Source organism: Hippopotamus amphibius, chromosome 12 (genome assembly GCF_030028045.1).
Source record: "Hippopotamus amphibius kiboko isolate mHipAmp2 chromosome 12, mHipAmp2.hap2, whole genome shotgun sequence".
Taxonomy (NCBI): domain Eukaryota; kingdom Metazoa; phylum Chordata; class Mammalia; order Artiodactyla; family Hippopotamidae; genus Hippopotamus; species Hippopotamus amphibius.
Window position 1 is genome coordinate 83,552,575 of NC_080197.1, and position 19,009 is coordinate 83,571,583.

General features: G+C 52.6%; 1 protein-coding gene across 4 annotated transcripts; it reads left to right on the plus strand.

The window, feature by feature from the left end:
* Window positions 1–2,261: 2,261 nt before the first annotated feature.
* On the plus strand, window positions 2,262–8,652 carry SMUG1 (single-strand-selective monofunctional uracil-DNA glycosylase 1). 4 transcript variants are annotated; one of them, XM_057702620.1, is made up of 3 exons: window positions 2,262–2,308; window positions 5,874–6,175; window positions 7,210–8,652. In XM_057702620.1, the coding sequence occupies exons 2-3, from the start codon at window positions 5,885–5,887 to the stop codon at window positions 7,735–7,737; spliced, it is 819 nt and encodes a 272-aa protein (XP_057558603.1). In that variant the 5' UTR covers window positions 2,262–2,308; window positions 5,874–5,884; the 3' UTR covers window positions 7,738–8,652. The 4 variants fall into 4 exon arrangements, with proteins under 4 accessions (XP_057558603.1, XP_057558605.1, XP_057558606.1 ...); XM_057702622.1 differs by having other exon boundaries at window positions 2,270–4,268; XM_057702623.1 differs by having other exon boundaries at window positions 2,270–2,970.
* Window positions 8,653–19,009: the final 10,357 nt, after the last annotated feature.

Genomic DNA, 19,009 nt, shown 5'->3' on the forward strand with positions numbered 1-19,009 from the left:
TCAAAGGGATGGTGAGGGTCCTAGAAATTTTTTTTTTTTGGTCGCACCATGCAGCTTGAAGGATCTTTTTTTTTTTTTTTAAATGTATTTATGTATTTATTTATTGGCTGCATTGGGTCTTTGTTGCTGTGTGCAGGCTTTCTCTAGTTGCAATGAGCAGGGGCTACTTTTCATTGTGGTGCGCAGGCTTCTCATTACAGTGGCTTCTCTTGTTGCAAAGCACGGGCTCAAGGCATGCAGGCTTCACTAGTTGTGGCACGAGGGCTCAGTAGTTGTGGCACACGGTCTTCGTTGCTCCAAGGCATGTGGGATCTTCCCGAACCAGGCATCGAACCCGTGTCCCCTGCATTGGCAGGCGGGTTCTTAACCACTGCGCCACCAGGGAAGTCCTTGAGGGATCTTAGTTCCTCCACCAAGCACTGAACCTAGGATCACAGCAGTGAAAGCACCTAACCACTGGACCACCAGGGAATTCCCTCCTAGAGTTCTTAAGCAATGAGATAATACCACCAGTGTGGTTCCCCTTCCCCCCTAATTTTTGTTTACACACATGCAAATATATAGATCTACGGAGAGAGAGACGCCTGAGTGGGGAGCCAGTCTAGAAGTTCAGGATACTCTTATTTCACTCACTCCAGAGAAAAAAAGCAGAGATAGGGAGGTAGATGTACACAGAACAGATACACAGCTATACAAGAGACTAGGGATAGAGACACATTTACATAGGCAGAAAGAGTCAAAGACACAGAGAGGGGGACTTCCCTGGTGGTGGGCGCAGTGGTTAAGAATCTGCCTGCCAATGCAGGGGACACGGGTTCGATCCCTGGTCCGGGAGGATCCCACATGCAGTGGAGCAACTAGGCCCATGTGCCACAACTACTGAGCCTGTGCTCTAGAGCCCACGAGCCACAACTACTGAAGCCCATGTGCCTAGAGCCCATGCTCTGCAACAAGAGAAGCCACTGCAATGAGAAGCCCCTGCACTGTAACTAAGAGTAGCTCCAGCTCGCTGCAACTAGAGAAAGCCCATGAGCAGCAACGAAGACCCAACACAGCAAATAAATAAATAAATAAATAAACAAATAAATAAGTAAATTTATATTAAAAAAGACACAGAGAGGGAGAGAATCTGGTACAAATGAAAGCTCAGGAAATAATGGACTTTGTTGAGGTGGATGATTAATTCAGTTTCCAAAGTCTTGCAAGCCTAGGGGTGGTTTCTCACCTGTGGTTCAGAGGGTCACTGCTCACAGTTCCCTGAAGCTCCTGCTGCACCCTTTAAGTTTCTGTCTGTTGGTAGGAGAGCAGGGGAGGTTAGGGACGGGGGTAGCATCCTTGTTGCCTCACCTCTTCCTGTTCTGGGATTCATTGGTCCCCACCTGCAAGGAGACTGCTTTTCCCTCATCTCAGCATGGCTGCGCTGGGGTATTCAGGGGGTGGGGATGGGAGGATTCTACAAGATAACTGGCCTTATGGTGTTTCCAGTCTAATGGAAATATTGAATATTATAGTGAGGACACAGAAACAGATCCAGACACAGGATAAGAACAAAGCTAGAAGTGGGACAGCTTTGCACATTAATATTTGTTTGGGGAGGTGCGAGGTAATGAACTGTTAGATACAGCCATGGAATTGGTCAAGGGAGGTGTCTTGGACACAGTGTTCGAGGGGGAGAATTGGGAAGGATGGGAGGTTATAGGGCTGGGTAGATAGCAGGGCAGTGGAGAGAGAGAAGTGAAATGGTAAAGCCATGGAGACAGGGTCTTGGACAGTAATGGGGGATGGAAGAGTCTCAAAGTCATTACTAAGGAGTTGTTACAGATGCCAGAAGTGCCTCCGTTGATGTTCTATATATAGTCCTTGGCGGGCTGCAAAGGAGAGTCTCATACTTGGGGCAGCAGGAGGGCTAGAAATGGTCTGTAGCCATTGTTAATACCCTCAGGTAAGTTGAGAGATTGCCGGTAAAGCTCCTTGACTGATAATCCCTATGGGGAAAATGTTATGGATAAACTTTTGGGAAGGTGATGCCCTTTACGGCTAGAACCCAGGATCTCCAAGGTCCTTACAGAATTTGGCTTCTCACTTCACAAGTCTCCTAGATTTAGCCCTAGCGTAAAGAATAAACTACAACCCCCAGCGTCACTTAGTACTAACGTAGCACACCTTCCGGGAACTTGAGTATTTCCGGCGGAAGTTTCCGGAGCTACGCCAATCTCCTTCCCTAAACAAAGTAGACTACGACTCCCATAGCCCTCCGCGCTTGGGGGCCATGGAAAGGAACCGGAAACCGGATGGAGCGCTGGACCAGGTGAGGAAGTAGGAGTCTGAGAACTTGGGGCCCCGGGGGACGGCTGGGGGCTCCCCGGGCTTTCCGGAGGTGGCAGGCGGGGAGTCGGGATGTTTGTGTTTCGGGGCCCCTCGCTCCGTCAGGGTCTCGCCCGGTGCAAGAAGAGCCGAACCCAATGGAGCCGCCCCGGGGACCTGCGGAGACGAGGCTTTCCCGTCGGGCGGAGCCCGCGGGCGGACGTGGAGGTTTCTTGTGGATCCTTAGGCGTTACCCGCCTCGGAACTAGGAGGAGAGACGAAGTGTTGTTTCTGAGTCCATGCTTTGTTATTATTATTGTTATCGTTGGTATAAGGAGTGTCCCCAAGGGACAGGGGAGTGGATGGTGCCTTGGATTCCTGCTGCGCTTGCTGGAGGTGACACTGTAATTTACAAAGAATCTACGTTTCTTAAGTTTCTCGCCCTGCGTGAATTTAGATAGGACTTCCAAATTTCTCCTTTGGGCTTTCATGGTGTTTTGTTCAGGACATTAAAGCTGGAATCATAGTGTATCACATATCACAGTGTATTACAATTGTTTATCTGTCTTGTCACAGATAAACAATTTATGTAGTTTATGAGCCTGGCCTACATTTTACTCATTTTGGATTTCTTCCCCACCAAGAGACTACCACAGTGCCTGTCGTGTAAGAGACTTATAAATATCGAAAAAAATAAATGAGTTAACAGCTGGTGGTAGGTTGGATGGAATTTGTGATTTTCATTTCATAGAGTAGAGAGTTAAATGACTTGCTTAAGAGAACCTTACAGATAAAACCAGGGCTAGAATTTGAGTGAGTTGACACACAGCCTGTGGCTCTTGCCATCCGATCAGGCTTTGAAATTCTGAAACACTGAAAATAAGGCCTTGTCACTCTTTTGTGTACCCCCAGCGTTGCTGTCTTCAGCATGGGTCCCTAAAGATCAAAGGTGCACTCAATTTAAGACCTGAGAGAGATCCCAGACTTGGAGTGGTCAATCTACTAATGTTGGCACCACATGAGATGCAAAGCAAGGACCTCTGAGACAATTGAGTTCTCCTTAGCGCCCTTCTCAGCTTTCGTTTGAGTACAGTTGGCCCCCAGGTAGCCACCTAGACAGATCAGTTAGACTTTTTTTTTTTTTAATATATTTATTTGTTGGCTGTGTTGGGTCTTCATTACTGCACACAGGCTTTGTCTGGCTGCAGCGAGCAGGGGCTCCTCATTGCTGTGGCTTCTCTTGTTGCGGAGCATGGGCTCTAGGTGTGTGGGCTTCGGTAGTTATGACATGGGCTCAATAGTTGTGGCTCACCGCGCAGGCTCAGTAGTTGTGGCGCATGGACTTAGTTGGTCTGCAGCGAGTGGGGTCTTCCTGGAGCAGGGATCGAACCCATGTCCCCTACATTGGCAGGCAGATTCTTAACCACTGTGCCACCTAGGAAATCCCAGTTAAAGACTTCTGAGGTCAGTCTAGGGAAGGCTTCCCTAAGTTTGGCCCTGATTTTTAGATTTGTTTTCTATTGGAGTATAGTTGATTGAAGATTTTTTTCCCTCTCTCTCTCCCACTTTCCCTAGGCTAGGGTCAGAGAACAGGTTGATGGATCAAGCTGTTGTGTCAGTCTTGAGGTCCCATCTGGGGGAAGAGGTTACTCTTGACCTGGGCAAGGGGTTGAGAGGGAGAAGAACCACGGTCCCTGCCTTGTGGGAGGCCCAGATGTGATGGAAACATGCCCAGAGCCTGGCAAGCCCTCAGAAGTAAGCAGAGCGCAAAGTGGGCAGCTGAGCCTTGAGTGCACTCAGGATGTAGAAGCGGAGAAGAGTCCATCAGGAAAGTCTCTTTGGTAGAAGGTAGTTTATCCTGCATGGCTTGCAGGATCTCAGTTCCCTGATCAGGGATTGAACCTGGTCCACGGCAGTGAAAGCCCGGAATCCTAACCGCTAAGCCACCAGGGAACTCCCAGAAGGTAATTTTAAACAGGATTGAAAAAAGATGGGATGGACACAGCTGAGGAGATGTTTGTTGACTGCCTAATAAAAACTAGGACCTTGGTGATATGGAGGAAAGTTAAACAGGGCCTCCTCTCTGATCTGCCTCAAGTCTCCCCCTTGTGGGAGGCAAGGTGTGAATTCATGTAGAAGCCACTAACCATGGTGAGGTTTAATGGTTAGCCATCACCAACCATCAGAACCACTTGAGGAAGCTTGTTTAAAATACAGATTCCCAGGCCTCACACCGGACCTACTTGGGTTGGGTGGGGCTGGGAAGCTACAGCAAATGCTGCAGCGTCCTGAAGAGGGATGGCTTTACCAAAGAGCTGCATCTGGAAGGGGAGGTATGATTTGGATGTGTGGAGGGGTGGGGGAATCACAGTCCTGCTTCACTCAAGGAGTCAATGAAAAATTGGATTTGTAGAAACAGCACAGGCAAGGTTTGGGGAGTTGGGGTAGGAAAGGCATTTTGAAAGTGAATGGAACGGTCAGGTTGGACAGCTCGGTTTGCATGGGAGTGGTGAGGAGGAAGATGGAAGGAATGGCCTTTGTGGATTACAAATCTCTCTGGGGTGTTCCCTCTGCCTCCTCCCCCTGCTTCCCTCTTCTTGTCCTCTCTCCTTCCCCCCTTGCCTCCCCCGGCCTCCCTTTACACATAAAATATCTCATTCCATTTCTTATATCCATATTTTTAAGTGGATATTGGTTTTTTTAGATGAGGAGACCTGAGGCTCTGGCCATGGTTACATAGCTCGTTGGAGTCTAGTCTGAGTCTGGTAATCGTCTCACTCACCACTGAGGATTCTTGAATGTGGGCGAGAAGCTGGGCTGGGGTGGAGGCTGTAGTAGTAGCAGGGTGGCTGGTTCTGCTGTCTAAGGCAAGATGGGTGTGGGTGGTGAGGAGCACAGCCTTGAGTCAGATGGTTTGGGTTCACATTCCAGCTTCATTACTTGCTAAGTGCGTGACTCTGGGCAAGTGGCTTGATCTCGCTAAGCCTCAGTTTTCTCACCTGTCACATGGGAGCAGTAATACCCACCTCGTAGGGTTGTTGTAGGCATCGGTGAGGGGCACCTGGCACAGAGCAGTTGCTCAGCACCTGGAAGCTATGCTAATCGGCTCTGTAAGTAGTCTGTGGGCTGTAGCTGTGCACCTGCATCGCATCCTTCAGCATGTTGGTTTCCAGAACACAGCCCAACCTAGCTAGGCTTGTTTTATTAAGGATGACAGTAAAGGTGCTGACAGTTTGCCACCTAAATATTCTTTGAAAACCTAGGCATGACCTAGGAACTGGTGACTCAAAACCTATGCCTGATGGAAAGGAGGTTTGGAGTGGGGGGTGACTGGTGGGTATGGGTCATGCCCACCAGGTGATATGTGAAGAGGAAGGACACTTGAATCCACGAGAGGAAGGGCCCTTCATTACCGGGAACTGAGATGAGTGAGGGCCTGCCTGGAGCTTGAGGGGTGACTAACACAGTCTCTTCTGAGCCCAGGAAACGGTAGTAGGGGCCCTGGCCAGCCTGGATCTCTCCTACTCCATGGCTGGGGCTTTTGGGGCCTCTGTCCGTCTCTTTTCCAGGTGACAGTGGCATGGCTGTGCCCCAGGCTTTCCTGTCGGGGCCCCTCCACCAGCCTGCAGGCACCCTGATGGAGCCCCATCCCTCCCCTCGAAGCTTGGCCGAGGGCTTCCTGGAGGAGGAGCTTCGGCTTAATGATGAGCTGAAGCAATTGCAGTTTTCTGAGCCTGTGGGCGTCATCTACAATCCTGTGGAGTATGCGTGGGAGCCACATCGCAGCTACGTGACCCGCTACTGCTGGGGCCCCAAGCAAGTGCTCTTCTTGGGCATGAACCCAGGACCCTTTGGCATGGCCCAGACTGGGGTAAAGAGCTTGGCTTCCCCTGTGGGTGGAGGGGGAGGCTCCGGGGGGGACGCATGGCTCCATGTGCTGCGGGGAGCGTGTGCGTGGCTGTGGACGTGTGCGGGTGCCCCACTCCCCCCAGCTCCATACACTGGCTCCTGTGGTCTCAGACACTCTCCCGGCCTCGCTGCCCATAGTTAACCAAACACATTAATGGTAGTTCCGTTTCCCCTGTGAGCTGTCCACTAATTGCCTCTGAGAGCCCTTCCTTCCGTCAGCTCCATCCTTAACTTACCTTGCCGGATCTCCCCTCTCCCTAGAGTGTGGTTGGGGTCAGAGGAGGGACCAGGACTTATTGCATCCTCAGGGGAGACTGGTTGACAGGGTGGGCAGGGAAGAGATGCAGGACATTCTGGCAAGCCGGGTTCTGTTTCTTAGCTGAGGAGAGGTTTGGAACAGAGCAGGCTCCAGGGCCCGCCTGCTTCCCTTTCAAACCTCCAGATGAGTGACTGCCCCTCAGTGGGGGTGCTTGGTAGGTGGGGGAGGGGAATAGGCTTCAGGGCAGGAGGCTCAATCGCTTTTATTGACCTCAACTGGGGGCTGAAAGATGATCAATGATGATCGATGGAAATGACAGCCTGAGGCTTGGGGCTGAGAGGGCACCCAGAGAGCAGTGGTCAGCCCTGTCCTTGTGCCTCCTCTAACCCTGACTGCTCTTCTGCCTCAGGCCATCTGTCTGTCCCCTCAGTACCCATCACACCCTATGCTGGGCCAGATAACCCCACCATGTGCTTCCCGTTCCTGGTCCCAGAGGCTAGCGGGGGTAGAGGCAAACAGATAGATGCGTCTGGACCACAGTCCATATGAAAAGTTGGAGAAAGATGGACAGGCACAAACGAAGGGCCAGGAATCCTTGTCTCAGGCCTTTGGGTGAAGGTGGGTGAGGGGTGAGTGGGAGGCAGCTAGGTCCTCATGGAGGAGGGCGGAGAGGGGTTGGTTGGTCCAGAGCCCAGGCGTCAGGTCTGAAGCCCTCGTGTGTCTCTCCTTCCCCACAGGTGCCTTTTGGGGAAGTGAGTATAGTCCGGGACTGGTTGGGCATTGGGGGGCCTGTGCAGACCCCTCCACAAGAGCACCCCAAGCGACCAGTGCTGGGACTGGAGTGCCCTCAGTCTGAGGTGAGTGGTGCCCGGTTCTGGGGCTTTTTCCGGAACTTGTGTGGACAGCCCGAGGTCTTCTTCCGTCACTGTTTCGTCCACAACCTGTGTCCTCTGCTCCTCCTGGCTCCCAGCGGGCGCAACCTCACCCCCGCCGAGCTGCCGGCCAAGCAGCGAGAACAGCTCCTCGGGGTCTGTGACGCGGCGCTGTGCCGGCAGGTGCAGCTGCTGGGGGCGCGGCTGGTGGTGGGCGTGGGCCGCCTGGCCGAGCAGCGGGCTCGGCGGGCGCTGGCCAGCCTGATGCCCGAGGTCCAGGTGGAGGGGCTCCTGCACCCCTCCCCTCGCAGCCCGCAGGCCAACAAGGGCTGGGAGGCGCTGGCCAAGGAGAGACTGAATGAGCTGGGGCTGCTGCCTCTGTTAACGAAGTGAGCGCCCCGCAGCCGGCACAGGACGCATTCAAGGCCCCGGGTCCTTCTGGGCAAGCAGACGACCGTGCACCTCCTGGACGGGAGCGACGAGGTCCCCCTCGGCTCCCTGGTTGCTGGGACCTGCCGTGGCAGTGTCGACACTGCTCCCGCTTGCCCTCCCGGTTCCTGCACGCTTCACCTTCCTTTGAGCATTGCCTCTGGTCTGTGGACCCAACTCCGCAGAGAGCCAGCACCTGCAAACTACTCTACCCCACTGTTTCCCTGAAGCCTCTCTTCAGCGGAGAGGGACCTGAACAGTGACTTGAGGTCATATTTGCTGTTTTAGAGGAAAGATCCTGCCAGGATCCGCACCCGCCCTCCTAGAACGGCTTCCTTCAGCTCACCCCTTTCCTCACAGGGACCAGGACAAAGCATGGGTCATGGCCGCTAAGAGTGACCTTCTGATGGGAGACTGAGGCTGGGTCAGAGAGAGGGCATTCAGTGTGGCAGCATGGGGAAGGCCAGAAGACCAGGATTCCCATCCCAGCTTTGAGACTTGTGAACTTCACGACGTCGGACACGTTGATTGACCTCTCCAAGCCTCAGGATCCTCATCTATAAAATGGGGTCCCTACCTCATGGGGCTGGTGTGAGGATTAACTGAGATAACACTTAGAAGTGCCTTGCGCAGTGCCTGGTGCCTGGGTGCTCGTTACAGCTTTTCTAGTTTTCTCGCCCCTGGGGTTGGGGAGGCACGACACTACGCGACACAGGAAGCCCCTCGGTGCCAAAGACCGGGGTGAGGGTGGCGTTCTGGGCCTCCACGTGTAGCCTGAGCGAGGGGCAGATGCTTGCCCCGCCAGAGGGGGACCAGTGACTTTATGAAAAACCCAGCCTGTGATTTTTCGATCTAAGCATTAAAAGCTCCTAAACCGTTTTGTGTTGGCCCTTTTTTCCCTCCTGCATGTTGGGGTGGAAGGTGGTAGTTTATATTTTCCCGTCTCTTACCTCTGCCTGTTTGCAAAGGGTTCTCTTGGGCCGCTGGGGGATCGTGTGAGCAGTCTCTAATCGCCTTACCAAAGCTGCAGGGTCTCTGTTAGGGGCCTGTCCAGCAGTTTGTCTGCGACTCAGGGCACTGTGATGGGTGGATGGGGGCATGGTATCTCCAGCTAACTCATTTCTTCTGTCTGCTGAATGGCTTGCCCTTTAGTAAGGGCTGGGAAAGTGAATCCAGTTGGGAGCAGAGACCACCTTAATAAGGAACACGTGGTTGGATTCTAGCTCCTGGGACAGGTCATCTCAGTTCTCAAATGTAATAAGATTTTTAATGTCACCCCTCCCCCCACATTGTATCATAAATAATTTGAGTGGCCTCCATTCTTGGCTCTTGGGACGGAGCCTCTAGATCCTCAGAATTTCCCAAGTGCTGGGAGTTTGTCATTCATGGTGGGACCCTCAGACCACACTTGAGCTTATGCTGAAATTTGACTCAGGAGGGCTGACCATGCCCGAAAGACGAACCACGTGATTAGAGGACTGGGGCTTCGAGCCAGGTGATATCAGCCTGACCTCCAGGGAGGGGTTGGGGTGCTGGTGATTGAACTCAACCACGTGGTCAATGATTTCAATCAGTTCTGCCTACATGAGGAAACCCCTAATAAAGACTCTGGACATGGAAGCTTTGGTGAGCTTCCTGGTTGGTGAACACATATATGTGTCAGGAAGATGACATGTCCTGATGCCTTGTGAGGAAGGACGTGGAAACTGTTTGGGAGCCTCCCAGATCTTGCATTCATGTGTCTTTTCATTTAGCTGGTCCTGATTTGTATCCTTTATAAACAAATGTAATGATAAACGGAGTGCTTTCCTGAGTTCTGTGTCACTGAAGCAAATTATTGAACCTGAGGAGGGTGTGGGAACCCCTGAATGTGTAGCCAGTTAGCAGTGCAGGTGGCCTGGGGACCCCTGAACTTGAAGTTGGCATCTGCAACGAGGACAGTCTTGTTGGGGGTTGTGCCCTCAAACATGAGGGGTCTGTGCCAGCTCTGGGTGGTGGGCATCAGAATTACGTTACAGTTTTGCACCCGTGTGTGCCTTAGACGCCTTTCCTCTCTGCTGTCAGTGCAGCGGTGCTGAGTAATTATTGCCCCCACGTTGCGGAGCACTGGGCCAGGCACTGGAAGAACTGCACAGGGTTAGAAGCCATTGTCCCCTCATGTATTTAGCTAAGGTAGTCAGGGAGGGCTCTCTGGAGGAGGGGCATTTCAGGTGGTTTTAGAGACTGGGAAAGTTTCGGAGTGCTTAGAGAAGAACACTGTTACGTGCAAGGGCTGGCAAGGAGATTAGTGTTGACTTGGCTCAGTTGGGAGACCAAGCTGGAAAGCTACGTTGGGGGCAGCTTGTGAAAGGTCTTGAGTGCTAGACTAATCTTTGAGAATTTGCAGTCCAGTGAAGGAAGTAAGATGCACAGAACACACCCGTTTAAAACAGCCAACAGATGGGGGAGGGGTGGGCAAGCTGTATAGGCGGCAGTGTAGGTGCCATGGGGTCAGGAATGGGAAGGGAGGGGATTAGTGTGTAGGGAAGATGTCTCGGGGATAGTGTCAGGGTGAAAGCCTAGCATTGGGGTGAGAATCGTGGTGGTGGGGGCAGGGTTGGGCAGTGTGTAGAGCTTTTTGAATAGTAGTGACCAAGATGAAGACTTAGATGTGGCAGAGTCACTGCTGGGTCTGGCTTCTAGTGGGGTTGTTGCCCTCAATTCTTGGGGTGCATCTTTTCAGGGAGAGGCTGAACAGGGTCCTGTCCTGCATTTTCCCAAGGACACCGTGTTAGTCTGCTAGAGCTGCCATAACAAAATACCACAGACTTGGGGGCTTCAACAATCTATTTTGTCACATTGCTGGAGGCTGGAAGTTCAAGATGCAGATGTCAGCAGGTTTGGTTTCCCCTGAGGCCTCTCTCCTGGGTGTGTAGATGCAGCCTTCTCGCTGTGTCCTCCCATGGCCTTTTCTCTGTGTGCACCTCCCTGGTATCTCTCTTCTTAGAATGACACCAGTCATGTTGGATTAAGGTCCCACCCAACCTTAAGATCTCATTTAACCTTAATCACGTTTTTAAAGGCCCTATCTCCAAATATCTTCCCAAGTCACGTTGGTGGTTAGGGCTTCAACATAGGAATTTGGAGGAGTCTCAGTTCAGTCCACAACAGGCACCTAAAATCATGTCACTGCTTTTTCTTTCTCCCACCAATGTCAGCCTCTAACAAATGGGTACTCAGTGCATTTCCTCCAGTCCGGGGATGGAGGCTGGCGTGGTGACTTAGCTGGCTGATGGGCCTCAATCCACCAGACTGGCTCCTACCCCCCGATCCATTTTAGAGCAGTTTCTTCAGTACAAATGAGTGTTGTTAGGGAGGGGAAGCTCATTGTTTTCCCCTGGACCAAAGGGAATGGTGATGTCAGTTGCTACAAAACAATACTGTGAGGGAGCTCCCTGGTAGTTCAGAGGTTAGGACTCGGCGCTTTCTCTGCCGGCGCAGCCAACAAACAAACAAAAACCCTCAATGTTGTGAAAAGTATTTTAAAGCCAAATTGAAGTGATTTGGGATTATCAAGAGTCGGATATGCCGGCCACTAGCCATGTGTGGCTGTTTAAATTAATTAAAATTTAGCAAAATAAAAAAAATTCAACTCTTTAGTCACTTGCCATATTTCAAGTGCTCAATAAGCCACACATGGTTAGTGGCTACTGATTGGATGATGCAGATACAGACCATTCCATCACCGTGGAAAGTTCTATTGGATAGAACTATGAGTCAATTCACCTGTAGAGGTTTTTAAAAAGGCAAGTGTCCCAGCTCCACTTTAAGAGAAATTGATCGGGGAGGTCTGAAGTACAGCCTCATATCTGTTTTTCTCTTTGTGCTGTGGATATGCTGCTAAGGTGAAGACAGGATACCACTGAGTGCCCTGAAGGTGAGGAGAGGGTCTCATATTCCTCTCCCCATATGTAACCCCACACCTGGCACGAAGCAGGTGTCCAGGACGAATGCACGAGTCGTGCTCGCATCTGGGTTTGGAGATCTACCCCAGGGTGCCCATCCAGTAACATGAGTGGCTGCAGAGTTTGTTGGTTTTGCCTAGTGATGGTGATGCAAATTCCAGTTCAGAGGAATGATGGGGTCTTCAGAGTCCCACCCCAACATGTATGCGTGTGCACATACATTTACACAATTATACACACTCAGCTTGACAGAAGCCAAGCCGTGCTTGCGGTGGGGGTGCTTCTGAGACTCTGCAGGATGGAGTGTGTTGGGGAGGAAAGAGCCTCTTCCTCTTTTTTTTTTTCTTTACTGAAACAGGATGGCTTAAATTAAGACTGAGTCTTGAGTTTGACCGCTGTGTGGTCCTTGACTTTCCCTTCCCAAGTTGCCATCATTTATTGATGTCTGCTCTGTGCTACTCCCTACGCTAGGCACTGTGGGAGTGACAGAGGGGAATCAGGTGATTCTTGGCCCTCATGTTGCTTACTGTCTGGTGCTGGGAGATACAAGCATATAATCATAGTGTAAATCAAATGGAAAACATGTTGCAAGCAAGTTCTAAACACAGCGCTCTGGGCACACTGACTGAGGAAGGGGTTAGCCCTCAGTGTGGGTAGGAGGTTGAGTATCAGTGAGAGGAGGTGGTGATTGGAGAGTTCTCTCATCATTTGCTCAGTCTTGCCACCTCCATGGAGTGGGTGTTCGAAAAAGGAGAACACCCATTGGTGTCAGATCACCCCCAAGAATTTCTGAGCCCCAACTGCAAGGATGAGGGGAGGGGCTCGGGCCAGGATTGGTGGGAACCAGGTGTTGGGCCTGGCTCTATGTGAGACGGGAAATGGGGCTTCCTTCTTGATCTCTTGTTCTATGAACCTCTGAGATGGAAAACAGCAGTAGACATGTCAAGGGGTGTCCAGGTGCTGAAGCAAAAAAGGGCAGAAACTCAGCTTGGGCATTGCTGGGCAGAGAAGATGAGTGGAATGGAGGGAGAGAATAGATATTGTGGCCCAGCCCAGACTAGGTCTCAATTCTCCAAATATTCCTGTTTAGGAGGATGTAAGCCAGCTGTTTTCTATTTTTTCCTAATGCCCCAAAGAAGGAAATAATTTCAGTTGGAGCATAAAACATTGAGGTTAGACACATGGATAAACTTCCCAGCTATGACCATCAGGTGATACAGAAATAAATTGCTTTGGGGGAGGCTGAATTGCTTTCTTCTTCAGAGGTCTTAATGCCAGTCTGGCCCCAGCCCAAGCTTACCAGTCAAGGTTGAATTACAATGTATTTGGGGAGACTTTCCCTTTATTTCTCTCTCCTTGTTTTGGTCCTCATTCTGTCAAAAACAAAACAAACAAAACAACTGCGATAGAATTTTCCTGCACATCTTCTTGCCTGTTCTGCTCCTAACTCCTTCTCAAGGATCTCAGCCTGATGTCAGTCTCTACGCCCTGCTGGCAGAGGGGGTGGCCAAGAGCCCAGAACAGTCCTCCATGGTGGCCTGCGCCAAGCCCGGTTGCCATTTCCATTTTCATTAATTGAAGCAACTTGACCCTGATCATTTCAGGCCAGCAATTTCCTGTCGGCTGGTTGGGAGTGTGCGGGGGACATTCCTTGGCAGGTCATTTCGTCCTTCCATCTACTTTGATGGTGCTGACTCCTCGTCCAGGCTGCAAAAATGGGTCTCTTATTGCAGTTGATAGGGGAGAAGTCCAGTTTCACTCCTTGGGATCTCAGACTTTCTGTCTTCTGAGGAAGGCCTTCCCAGTGTCTACCCTCAAGCCTACCTGTTGGGATTTTGGCTCAGTTTTGTTTCTTTGTTCAGTTTTAAGAAGCTCGAGGACTGATGCAGTTGCCTCTCAGAACCTCATCTGATGCTGCTTTCTGCTGTGGACTGGTAGAGGAACAAGATGCCTTTGAAGGAAGGGTTGGCCTTCCAACCCTGGAAAAGCACCATAGTTGAGCGACTGGGGTGTGACAGTGGCTCTGAGCGTGGGAGTGAATGTGTGTTTTACTCCTTACCCAGCTTTAGGAAGGTCTATGAGAGGTCACTGAGTTAGCATGATCTTGCTCCCCTGCATGGTTGTGTCACTTTGTAAGAACATTGCAAGGGGTACGGTGACGTGTTCCCTATAGGATGTGGATCTCCCGTGTATTACACGCATTTGGGTACTTTTGTAATCTATGGGGATCTTTTTTGTCTCTGCATTTTGAGAAATCTCCCAGATGGACACTCGTGTAATTCAGTGTGACCCGTTTTTGCTGCCACTGCGTGTCTGTGCGTCTGGAGTCTTTTTGTGTAGCCCCTGCGTTTTCACGCATCTTCAGGGGACTTGTGTCTTTCTGAGTGTCCTCTGGCTCCGTCTGGGAGGGGGGGACAGAAGAAGGAGCCCAGACGCGGAGGGGAGCGGTCGGGGTGGGGGAGCGGGCAGGGAGGGCGGTGCGCCGCAATCTGTGACTCGGAAAACAGCTTTGTGGAGGAGGCAGCAGCCCGGGCGCGCGGCGCGTGCGGGGCGGGGGCGGGGGCCGCTCTGGCCCCCAGCTCCTCCGCAATCCAATTAAATAACATTTAAATGCATAACCAGCCCGCGCGGCGATGAGGCTGGAGATTGGAGCGGGCGCGGCGGCGGGCCGCGCGGGCGGCGTTTTGTGGAGCTCAGCGATTCTGGCGGCAATTTCCCCGCTCGGCGCGGCTTTTACGAGCCGGCTCCCGGCGCCCGCGCCCGCGCCCGCCCCGCTGCGCCCGCCCCGCGCCCGCCGCTTCCCGCCACTCCCGCCTCCGCTCTTTTTGCGCCCTCGCCGTCTTTGCAGCCTTCTGGTCTGTCCGTGCGTCTCTCCATCTCTTTGGGTAGCCTCTGCCGCCCGCCCGCCCGCCCTCCCCGGCGGGTTTGCCGCTCCGCCTCTCCGTCTCTTTCCTCTGGGCTCTGTCCGGCGGTCTGTCCCTGGGGGGCCTGACTCTCTCTCGCAGCCCCCGTCTCCAGCTCCTGCCGTCTGTCGGCTCTTGCTTCTCTCGCCGCCGTTTCTGCCTCAGAGTGTGACCCCCCCTTTTCTGGCCGATGCCCTATCGGCCTCCCTCTGGATCACCATCTCAGCACAGCTTCTGTGTCTCTTTGCTTGTTTCCTTGTCTCTCTGGCCTCTGCAGCCTCCCACCCCCAAAGCCTTCCCCTCAGGACCGCTTGCCTTTCCCCACGGCTCGGAGGCACGTGGCTGGGCTCTTGTGGCCTCACCACACCAGCCTGCACCCCTCAGCCTGCCTCCCGCGTGTGCTCATGGGGGCCTGCTGATTGGGAGCAGCAAGGCAGGGCAGGGGAGGGGGAGCAAGCGGAGGTTAAGGGGTTGGGGGCGCGGGGGGTGGGGCGCGGTGACGGACTTGATGGGCTCAGGCCCAGCTGGACGGTGGTGGGGATAAGTGTGTCCACGTGAATGACTGGACGAGGCCGTCCTTCCTCACATCGTCTGGGAGCAGAGCAGAGAGGGTTGTCCCATTCAGCGTCAGGGGAGTGAGGTGTTTCCTTTTCGGGAGGTCCACGAGTCCTGGAGGGAAGTGATGCCGTCGGAGCTTGAGGCTCCCCTGAGGGCCGGGTGGAGAGTGGGGTGCTTCCTGAGGAACCAGGGGGGAGCAGATCCCCCATGAGGAGGAAGACAGAGAAAGCAAGACGAGCCATTTTGTTTCTTGTGTGGGCCCAGACTCCATTATCATCTCCTCTTCCTCCTCCTTCCGTTTCTTCTCCCTGCTCAGGCCCCTCAACATATGGAACCTGCCATTTACCAGATGCTTCGGGCCCATGCAGATTTCTGGGGGAAGAGCGTTCCCGACAAAGAGAACAGCAAGGGCAAAGGCCCTGATGTGAGCGTGTCTGCTGTTGGAGGAACCGCGATGGGGCTGATACAGTTGGAGCAGAGAGAATAAGGGAGAGTGAATGAAGGGGCTGAGAGGTAATGGGAACCAGGTCACGTGGGGACTAATAATCACCGTGAGGCTTTAGCTGTAGCTCTGAGTAAGCTGGGGAGTGACATGATCTGCCTCGTATTTTTATAGAAAATTCTTATTGTTCTGTTGAGACTCAATTGAGAAAACAAGGGCAGAAGTTGGGGGAGGAGGGGAGACCAGGCAGGAGCCTATTGCAGTACCAGGTAAGAGATGATGGTGGCCTGGAGCAGGGAGGTGGCGGTGGCGCTGGTGACGAGTGGTCCAATTCTGGATGTGCTTTGCAGAGAGCCCAGGGACGTGCTGATGGGAGGGATGGAGGGTGTGAGAGAAAGAGTGGAGTCAGGATGAGACCAAGGGATTTGGCCTGAGTGACCAGAACCGTGGAGTTGCCATGAGCTGATCTGGGAATACTGCAGGAGGAGCTGGTTTTGGGGGAGTTTTGGACATGTGGGTTTGAGATGCCTGTTAAGCAACCAAGTGGAGGTGTCTGGTAGGCAGAGGGATGTACAGGTTTCATGGTGAAGTCCAGGCTGGAGATATAAATTTGGGGTCACCAATGACATTGAATGAGGTCCCTTAAGAAGTGAGAACAGATAGAAAATAAAGGGCATCCAATGACTGAGTCCAAGCATTTCAACATTTAGAAGTTGTGGAGTCGCGAAAACTCCCCCCAAATGCTGAGACATCACAGCAAGGAAAATTTAGGCATGGGGTGTGGGGGGTTCTTGGCCTGATCATTCTTCATTCCCAGCTACCCTGGTGGGCAGACCCTCGTTGACCTGTATCTAGATGGCCCCGACCCACTCTCTGGGCCTCGTTCCCCTCCAGACTGCCCACCTCATGCCACCTCTGCTCAAGGACCTACAGTGACTCCCGAAGCTCAGCATTCTGGTCTTAGAGCCAAGGAAAGAGGATTGGGGTGAGAAAGGACCTGAAGATCTGAGACCCTGAGAAACAGTGACTTGCCCAAGGTCCCTCTGCCAGTAGGTGGTCATGGCTCCCAAGACATAGTTGAGTGCTCTTTATACCACCCTACCCTGCCTTTGGGGTCACTTCTTAACAAGCAACAAATGCTTACTGAGTAACCGATTAAACCTGCCATGTGCAGAATAGCCATGGAGGCCCCTAAGGGATCCAGTGGAAACAGATGTTGCAATTCTTGCCCTCAAGAAGTTTGAACTAAGGACCGCTGAATAGGTTTCCCCTTCTTTTCCTATCTCTTCACTCTCATTCCTTATAACTTCCCAACATAGACCCTCTTCTTCCCCACTTTATGCCCTAGGTCTTTCCTTCCCTCCAAAACTTGCTCCAGCCCTTTCTTCTGGAACCCTTCCCAGATCACCTTGGGTTACCCTAATCTGACAGGTCGCTCAGATCCAAGACTCAGGGGTCAGTCGTCTCCATTAACTTTCTTTCCCTGACTTCTCATACTCCATCCATATGCAAGTTCTATCAGCCTTATCATCCAAGGAGATCTCAAATCTGACCACATCTCACAACCTCCATTTGCACCATCCTAGCCAAGACGCTGTCTTGCCTGCACTGCTGAGCACAGCAGCCCCTTAATGGGCCTCTCTGCAGTTCATTCTTCGTAACACAGTCCCTTTCAGCGGAAGCCCCACCCCGTCCCCTGAGTATGTGTGCTTCTTACTCTCCCTACGCCCTTCAAACCAGTCCCCCTGCTGTGGTCACTTTTCCCTGGGTGTGCCCTATCTGCTCCCCTCTCAGCCCCCGGGGTGGAGGGTGCTGGAGGACAGGGGCTGTCCTTCATTCATGGGGGCACGGAGGACCCCTGCTGTAGGAGGCCGTCTGCCTGAAGTTGGGATGGGGCACATCCTGGAGGGGACACTCAATGAATGGGGAGCTTAGCAAGTAAGTCTGAGTGTGTGTCTGGAGTGGCTGGCAGGGGTCTGTTGTGGTCTCACTTTTCCTCGTTTCCATCTTCCGTTTCTTCCCACTCAGCGTTCTCCCTCATTCTTATCACTCCTTCCCTTCCATCTCACTGACTGATTCTTTGTCGTTGTATTGGGAGGGGAGGGATCCCTCACCAGCCTCAGGGTCTTGGGAGAGTCTCCAGGTGAATGCACCCCTGTTCCTGACCCAAGCCCTCACCACTGTGGGGACCTGGGACAACCAGGGGGGGGACCCTGATCTCACCCTCTCCAGCCAGTGCGCTGGGGGCCGAATCGTTCACCGTTTCCTCCGCAGAGCCTAGGATAGCACTTCGCATCCAGTAGGTGCTTAATAAATATTAATCAAAAGCTTAAATGAATGAATGAATGAACGTCTGAGACATTCAGCTTCCCTGTTGGGCCTTGGGCCTAGCCTTTCTCGTTCTTTAAACGAGTTCTTTCAAACTTTAATGTGTACACGAACCACCTGGGGACCTTGTTAAACTGGAGGATTGGATTGACCGGTCCTGGCTGGGGCCTGAGAGTTGGCATTTCTAGCATGTTTCCAGGAATGCTGATGCTGCTGGTTCTCAGATCGCATTTTGAGTAGCAAAGCTCTAAGGGGAGGTGTCTCTCAGGCAGAATTGAAAAAGAGGATGATGACAATTGACAGAGACTGAGAGATACTGACAGAGAGGAGCCAGAGGAAGAAAGGAAACCCACCACCGCTGGCCTAACGGCCCCTAGACCCCTCAGAAGTACCCGTCCCAACAGTCTCAGGAAGCCTAGAAGCACCTGTAGCGTCTCCCACGACAGCCTCTGTCTCCCCAGGGCCCCCACCTGATCTGGGGTAATGGAACTCCGGAGACATCTGCCGCCTCTGTGTCACTGATTGGCCTTCTTATTTCTGAGACCACTGTGAGTCCCAGAAAAGGAAGCTTGGCCGGGAACAGGTTTGGAGTTTTCACTCAGTTCCACGAACATTCCCCAGTCGGCTTCTCAGCACCAGGGACACCGGTGAACAAGAGTCAGGAGGCCTGTCTAGTGGGGAGGGAGACAACTTGCGCGGGTGAAGGAAGGTGGGATTTGCATTTGGGCTTGGAGGAGGATGGGGAGAGCTCTGATGAGCGTATGGGAGCCCCGGGAAGTGGTGGAGAGGGCATTCCAGGCAACAGGGGCAGAAGCAGGATGGTTCAGGGCATGTTCCTTGAAGCATATGGGGACCAGCTGCTGGGGAGAGGGGGAGGTGATGGAAGAAGGAGAAATTGTAGGAGCTCAGTGTGGGTCTGTGCTAAGGAGGGCTCTAAATGTCAGTTTGAGGAATCAGCACTGTGGCGTGAAGGCAGGTGTATTCTGTACGCCTTAGGGAGCTGTGGAAGGGAGGTCCGTGTAGTGGAAGAGGTGCTTGGAGGAAAGGCTTTGCCACCTATT

What these genes read in the sequence shown, in the direction of transcription:
- SMUG1 (XM_057702623.1), top strand. Translation starts at nt 2,901, where the DNA reads ATGAGCCTGGCCTACATTTTACTCATTTTGGATTTCTTCCCCACCAAG. An exon ending in ACTACCACAGTGCCTGTCGT is followed by an intron (nt 2,971 to 5,873) that starts GTAAGAGACTTA and finishes TCTCTTTTCCAG; the next exon opens with GTGACAGTGGCATGGCTGTG. An exon ending in TTGGCATGGCCCAGACTGGG is followed by an intron (nt 6,176 to 7,209) that starts GTAAAGAGCTTG and finishes CCTTCCCCACAG; the next exon opens with GTGCCTTTTGGGGAAGTGAG.